The following is a 7,500-nucleotide window of genomic DNA, read 5'->3' on the forward strand; positions in this document are numbered from 1 at the left end:
GTCGACTCTGAGGATCCCTCTTATGCCAAGGTATCAATCTGGGTATCAACGGTTCCATTCCACCGAAACAGCTTTGTTATATGTTTTATCAAGTTTGTTTGCTGCAGCTGAGGTTCAAAACATATCGGTACTATCATTCCTTGATATGTCAGCAGCGTTCGATTGTGTGGATCATGACATGCTTATAAAGAGATTGGAGTGCAGTTATGGTGTTCTTGGAGTTGCCCGTGACTGGTTCAGGTCATATCTCAAAAATCGTACACAACAGGTCGCTTTTAAAAACACAGAGTCAGATGTATCGTTGGTCTCATCGGGGGTGCCGCAGGGATCTGTACTGGGACCCATCCTGTTTCTGCTTTATACATCAGATATAATAAAAATAATCAGTTCCCACGGATTTGTTTGTCATGCCTTTGCGGATGACATCCAGGTGCTGATCACCGGTTCTCCGAGATCATTTGTAGATGAAATAAACAGATTTAATAAATGTATGTCGGACGTTGGCCGTTGGATGTCCGATAATTCATTGAAGTTAAACCAATGCAAGACTCAGTTCCTCCCAGTTGGGACATGGCAGCAGTTATCGAAGATGAATGTCACTTCAATCAAAGTACAAACATATCCTTTAGTACAACAGCTGTCAATTTGGGGATTCTACTGGATAATGAGCTATCTATGAAAGACCACATCAGGATGATTTCAGTCTCAGCCATTGCTCATCTTAGAAATTTATATCGAGTCAGACATTTGCTGGATAGATCAACTCTGGAGGATCTGGTCCATGCGTTCATAACATCACGGCTGGACTACTGCAACAGTTTGTTTTACGGTTTGCCTAATAGATCAATTGACATGCTTCAGTCGGTTCAGAACAGGGCTGCAAAACTTGTAACTGGCAAATTGAAATTTGACCATGTAACTCCAATATTGAACGAGCTTCACTGGTTACAAATTAAGAAAAGAATAATTTTTAAAATTGCAGTGATTGTGTTTAAATCCTTGAATGGAATGTCACCGGCTTACATCTCAGACAAATTTTCCAGGAAGGCATCTACAACCTGTTTTCATCTAAGATCAGATAATATGAATCTTTTGGCGGTCCCAGCTAGGCATCTACGAATAGGTGCGAGAGATATTGCGGTCGCAGGTCCGACAGTCTGGAATGACCTACCAGTTTCATTAAGAAGATCTGGAATTAACTTTGTGACATTTAAAAGGGAATTAAAAACATACTTATTTTCTGTGGAAAAACAATGAATTTGAATATTTTGATTTATATCAATCATGCACAGTTATTTATTTTATTTTTGATGGCGCTTTTGAAATTATTAATTTGCGCTATACAAATGTTTCTAAATAAATAAATAAATAATATATAAACACCTTTTATCATCAATTTAAAAAAATTGTAATATAGTACATGTAGTGTTTAGATAGCAGAACACAGAACAAGCTTCACAAAAAATTAAATGCTGTACTTGTATAAAATATATGCTTTAGACATTGATCTGAAATAGAAAAAATGCTCACGTTTTTATTGCAACATCAAGTATGTATTTGCAAAGTATAAATTATAATGATGCCAAACAGTCCAAAATTATTCAGGAATATTTAAAACAAATTATTGGAGATAAAAAGTAAACTTAATTAAAACAAAGACATGGTGATATAGAATAAAATAGAGGAATAGTCAAGGGGGACTTTGGGGCTAAAGTTCATCCAAAAATGTAATGTAGCTAAAAAGGTTATGGCTAAACGCTAAACTAAAACGGCTGAAGTAAACTGAATAAAATAAAATGTATTCTACAATGACATTTAATTGGGGAAACTGGTTCTGTGTGCCATACTACTATTTTTGTAATAAAAAAAGTGTTTTTTACTTGACAGTGAGAAGTTGTTGGTCGATAAAAATGACAGACAACATTTTTACTCTTTTTGCATACGTCGAAAAACTCTGGTTCGTCGTGTATTTCCGTGTAATTCCCGTGCCCTAATTTTAGCCATTCTTCTTTTTGCACCTGACTTTTTTTTAAATTTAACAGCCGTTTTTTTCTCAATTCTTCAAAATCACTATCACTTTTTAAATTGTCTAATTCCTCTAATTTTGAATCCACTTGTTGTTCTAAAATTTGAGCAGCCGCAAGAACCTGTTTTTCAAGATAATCACCCATGGCGGCGGATAACAACGATTAGTCGTTTGATTCGTACGTTAAGTTTCTTATAAATGTAAATAAAAGTAAAAGTTAATTTACTTTTTAAAATTATGCAGATAAAAAATAAGTTCTGAACCACTTATCAAGTGCAAATAAATATCAATTCTAAATTTACCAAAATTAAATTTTTTCAAATTTATTTGGCGGCCTCTTTGTAGTTATTGAGAAATCAAAAAGTGCTTTGCCCTCTGAAAGTTGGCCTTTGTGCTTGATGGTGATTTAAAAATATTTTGGTCAGGCACGATCAGACACTTGCCCAATGGTAGAATTTAATAAACCCGAACGCAATTCACCAAAATATGCATATTTAGCGGTGACATGCTTTGAAATAATAATTGAAATTAAAGTAAAGTACTTGACTTGAATGTTGACCTGGAAGCATGTCATTAACTATTTATAAACTATGACTTATTTGATACGTCATTGCTGCTTGAGCTTCCAAGTAAAGTTTACAATGAAGATAATACGATAGCGCAATGCCTGTACAAAATTTGGTGACAAGCAATTGACATAAGATCAATGTCACTGCACTAGCAAATTTTGCCTAGGAACGTGACACAATCACTGCAATTTGATGAAACTTTATGGAGTAATAAATGGCCTAACATGAAAACAAAGCATCAGGCAACATAAAAAATTGAAAAAACAAAAAATTAATACATATATAAGAAATTTTTTCGAGTAAACTGGAAACATTGAAAAAATTTTTTATCTAGTTAAATTAATGAGATGTGTGACGCTCTTAATAACTCTTTAACGGGCTTGAATGATACCAAATGCTGGTCCCCTACCACAAGATCCCTGAAAAATAAATTTTCAAAAATAAACAACTGTGAGTGCATATTACAATAATTAACTAATTTTGCAGTAAATTTCATCATTGGCAGCATCTTAAAATAAAAACCTTTAAAGTGGAACAAACATGTTTTAAATTCGATTTAAAGCCTGTGTTTGTTACCATGTGGGTGTATATTCTTATAAGAACCTGGACCACTTTCTAATCAATCAACCATAAATCAATCAAATAAATAACAAAACCTTTCATAATGTCATATTTGTTATCAACATATTAGAAAAATTTTCTATGACAAAAAATTATTTACATTTTGCCGTCATCGTACCAGTCCGAATTCAAATATTACTAAATCAAATAAATGTTCTTTGTTTAACTTAGAATCAAAATATTCATATGAATATTAGAGAGATGTACATACAGTGATTCATCAGATGCTTCATCGATGGGAACATTGTCAATTGATTTGAGAACCTTCATGAAAACATAAGAATCAGGATTGGCGTGCAGTTCTGTGGAAAATATTTATGTTTACAAACAGCACCTCCACTGAGTTCAATTTTTTAATTCAGTAATAAGTAGTGAAATTTAAAATGAATTATCTGAAATGGATAGATTATGACAAAACCATACTCATTTCTTTTGCATCAATATTTTGTGAACATTTCGGCATTAGTTTCACAGCTGAGGACAACAAATGGTCTTGAAGAGAAGTGTGATATCTGTGAAAGAATTAAAAAATAATTCAATACAGATCATTTTTACATGAAACATTTCATGAATTGATGAGTTAAAATAAAAAAACTAAATCAACATTACCTTCATTCTGCAGATAAAGATTAAATAAAATTTGATTTGCAATTGAAAAATAACTTACTCCAAAGCAAATTTGAGTTCACTGGGTGTCATCTTTTGACTTTCAGGATTTTTTTCCTCTTCAATTAACACTGAGCAAAACTGTTCTACCTTTTATGCATGAAATTCCAATCAATAAAAAAAACTTCAAAGATCTTTTACCTTTTTATTACCTTATTTTGAATAAGAAAATTTAAGAAAATGAGCGACAATGTAGATAGCAAACATGCATGCCAGGAGCCTTGGAGGATGTATCATTTAGTAACTTCACTGAACTGGTATGAGAATTAATTTAAAAGGTGCATACTTAGTGTATATGTGCTACTATATCTAGCCCAACAATTTTTAAAAAGAACAAAATATAACATTGTTAATTTTTATATTTTCAAGTAATTTATTCTAAAAGCAAAAATTATTTGTGATTTATTTCATATTAAGAATAAGGAATTTGTATGGTCAAAGTGCACAATTTGTGCACAATCAGGCAGGCACATTAGACACAGTACATAATTAACCAGTCCAATTCCAGATACTATTAAAAAACTATTGAGTTATAATATAATGTGTTTGGTTTATAAATTATGATTTATAATGACTGTATTATTGTATTATTAAAAACAATTTTTATTTTTTTCAATGTTTACTGAATATGCATTAGAAAATAAATAATACAACCTTTTGTAACCTTTGTCGCAAATAACTGCTCAGAATGAATTTGATTCTTTCCAACTGTAATGGATATATAGGGCTAGTAGATGTATTATTTATAATAATTTATAATTCAAAGAAAATAACACATACTTCTAATTCATGTATTGAAACTCGAATGTTTGGCTTTCTAGACTTTTCCAAATTTTTTGCCATTGCACTTAACTGATCCAACATGCAATCAACAATCTCAATCTTATGATGCAAGAGTTCAGGTGCAAATTTTTCATTTAACCAAGCCTACATCCATTCAATTAACAATTTTAGTTCAATGAAATGATGAGTGTTTTGTTTTACAAAAATAAAATATAAATCATTTGCATAAATTAAATTCTAATTAACCGTTTCAAGAAGTGAGAGTAATTCTTTTGAGGACATCGTTTTTTCCTCTTCTCCATCTGAACCAGAAAAACAAAATGTTTCTTCCTCACTCATGATTACACAAGCCACAAAATAAAAAGATAATTATATATATATATATATATATATATATATATGAAAAGTACAATTTATTATAATAATGTCAAATAGTGTACTGTATTCTATCTGTGTATGACATGTAAGTACACTTGTAGAGTGCTGTAAATAAACTCGTCTTCTCAAAAAGATGCAGAAAATTCATGTGATGCTGATGGTCCAATGAACAATGATGGTGATACAAACACAACACAACACAAACAAATGTCAGCAAGTGATAGGATCAGAAACAATCCAGCTGATAATGGATAATTAGATAACTTAGTAATGTAAAAAAGTCCTCAATGATGATTCTGTTCTGTTGATTGATATTGATTTATTTTATTATTTATTAAATTATAAAATTGATTAACTGTTTATTTAATAATTAATCTTCAATGATAGAGTGCAGCTCTAGGCTAGGGCAGTGCGCAGTGTTATAGTTTTGTTAGTTAATTTATTTTATTTATTCTTAAACAATATATTATAAAATTAATTGACAATAAATTAAATTTCACAATTATAACTCAAACAATTAAAATATGGGCCTTTAGTTAAAAATTTTTCAATTTGAGGCGGCAAGCTGAAGCTGCAGAGCCTCTGAGTAATCCTAAACAATAACAATAGAAAATAAATAAAAGTCTGTCGGATTTTTCCATCACGTTTTTCTATCGCCTAGCCCAATCGTAAGCTTACCTGAAAGCAAGAGAAGCAATGACAGACCACCCATTATATTTATCGATAGAGAATCATCATGTGGCAGATAATAAAAAAGAAAATAGCCACACGGAAGTATATAACGATAGAAAAAATAACAAGAGAAAATATAATAGAAAAAACAACGAAGAGAGAGATAGTTCAATTGAACTGTTAAGGAGGACCAGTTGTACTTCAAAAATTTACAAAGTTTGCCAAAAAATTTAAGAGAACAGAACATAATAAAAGGAATAGTGTAAATAAGTTGTACTTATGTCACCAAAAAAGCGACTTGTGTGAGATTATGCTGACCGTTTGAAAGAAACACTGCAAAATTTAGAACAATATTTGAGTGAAGAGTAAGCTGATTTCTGAAAACACAGAACACATTCCAGCAAATTTTGATGTTAAGACTTTATGTCAATAAAGGTCTATTACACTCTTTCGATGTTCAGAGAAATTAACTACCCACAGACAGAGTAATATGAATACGTGCTAACAGTGCTTGTAATAGATGGGGATCCTTTTGTCATATTCGAATCCGTTTACTGCGTAATAGGACTTGGCGACCTTAACCGCTAGACCATCACGCCACTCAGACATGTAAAAGACTCAAAAAATTAGCAACTTCGCAGCATTGCAATGAATCAGCAAATCACAGAAAGGAATTAGTGTGGAATTTTGAACTAGAACTGCCCTATCGTATCTCTCCCATTTTACGCTATACTCGATTCAATCAAAAAATGGTTTGCAATTAATTTTTAATTCAAAACTCGCCAAATTCATAACGCATATTTTAAAAATAGCTAGAAGACACATAAAGTACAATTATTAAAATTTGCCAAAGAAATTGGATCCCAATAACACAGCGGTATTTGTATTTATTTTGTATTTTGGCATATATATTTAGGCATTATGCATAACATTTACATATGCATATGATATAGATAGCAAATACTAAACTCACACACAAAGCACAGCGACACAGAGCGGAGCATCAAATTTGTTCGTGTCTGAGAGTTTCAATTAACAGGATCGATGTTTTTTTTAATTAAATAAGCAAATTGCAAGGATGACATGTGGAAAGTCATGTTCTTCCCTTCTTGTTCTTATGCTTTTGCATGTCAGAAATTTTCATTACGACTTTAAAAAAAATAAAAATCGATGGATGATAGAAGCGAAGTATTAAAATATTTTGAAAGCATTTAAATTTTGTATACGTGTTTAGATCAATGCCAATTACGAATGCATAATAATTTAAAATATTTCATTTTAAGTCCCAGCAGGTGATTACGAGAACGGTATCTTCAAATTACTTCTGCTTTAATTAAAGTACATTGCTTTTTTGTGTCCTATTCCATTTAGAAGCATTCAATATTCCATCGTTATGAGCAGTGTTTCCGTCTACCATCACGTCAACGAATGCCATCAACTCATAAGCAACGTCGCCATTGTTTTTTAATCATCTTCATCAAATCAGCGTCATCAAGGCTATCATGGCATCGGGCATTTCATTTGTTTACATGAACCGCATGTTCGCACTGAAGATGAAAAAAGAAGAAGAAGACGAGACACGTAACGTAACATCAGCAGACATCTCCTGTCACGAAATAGCACAATTTTGTCAGTTCTCCAAACATCTGCGCCTTCTTCCTCTTTTTTTTTTAAATTCTTGTCAATGTGTGTTGAAATGCCGGTGACTCGTTCGTGATAGGTTGATGATACATTGATTACGGGTTGATGTGATGCTAGTTATATCAGTATGGATATATGCCCGTG

At 31.9% G+C, this 7,500-nt stretch overlaps 2 protein-coding genes across 2 annotated transcripts in view; both read right to left on the reverse strand.

Annotated features, from left to right (window-relative positions):
• HELRODRAFT_73535 (hypothetical protein) overlaps window positions 1-2,171 on the reverse strand; it is a gene marked incomplete at both ends in the record, with an annotated part of 3,459 nt that extends 1,288 nt beyond the window's left edge. Inside the window, one exon of the mRNA XM_009014055.1 lies at window positions 1,881-2,171. Coding sequence (XP_009012303.1) covers window positions 1,881-2,171 — 291 coding nt within the window. The remainder of the gene's footprint in view (window positions 1-1,880) is intronic.
• A 2,344-nt stretch (window positions 2,172-4,515) lies between these two features.
• HELRODRAFT_73724 (hypothetical protein) lies at window positions 4,516-5,004 on the reverse strand (the record flags this gene model as incomplete). Its single annotated transcript, XM_009014056.1, has 3 exons — window positions 4,516-4,590; window positions 4,663-4,809; window positions 4,912-5,004. 3 exons carry the CDS (start codon window positions 5,002-5,004, stop codon window positions 4,516-4,518), a joined length of 315 nt encoding a protein of 104 aa, XP_009012304.1.
• Window positions 5,005-7,500: the final 2,496 nt, after the last annotated feature.

The sequence above is a fragment of the Helobdella robusta genome, assembly GCF_000326865.2.
Source record: "Helobdella robusta unplaced genomic scaffold HELROscaffold_13, whole genome shotgun sequence".
NCBI classification, from domain to species: domain Eukaryota; kingdom Metazoa; phylum Annelida; class Clitellata; order Rhynchobdellida; family Glossiphoniidae; genus Helobdella; species Helobdella robusta.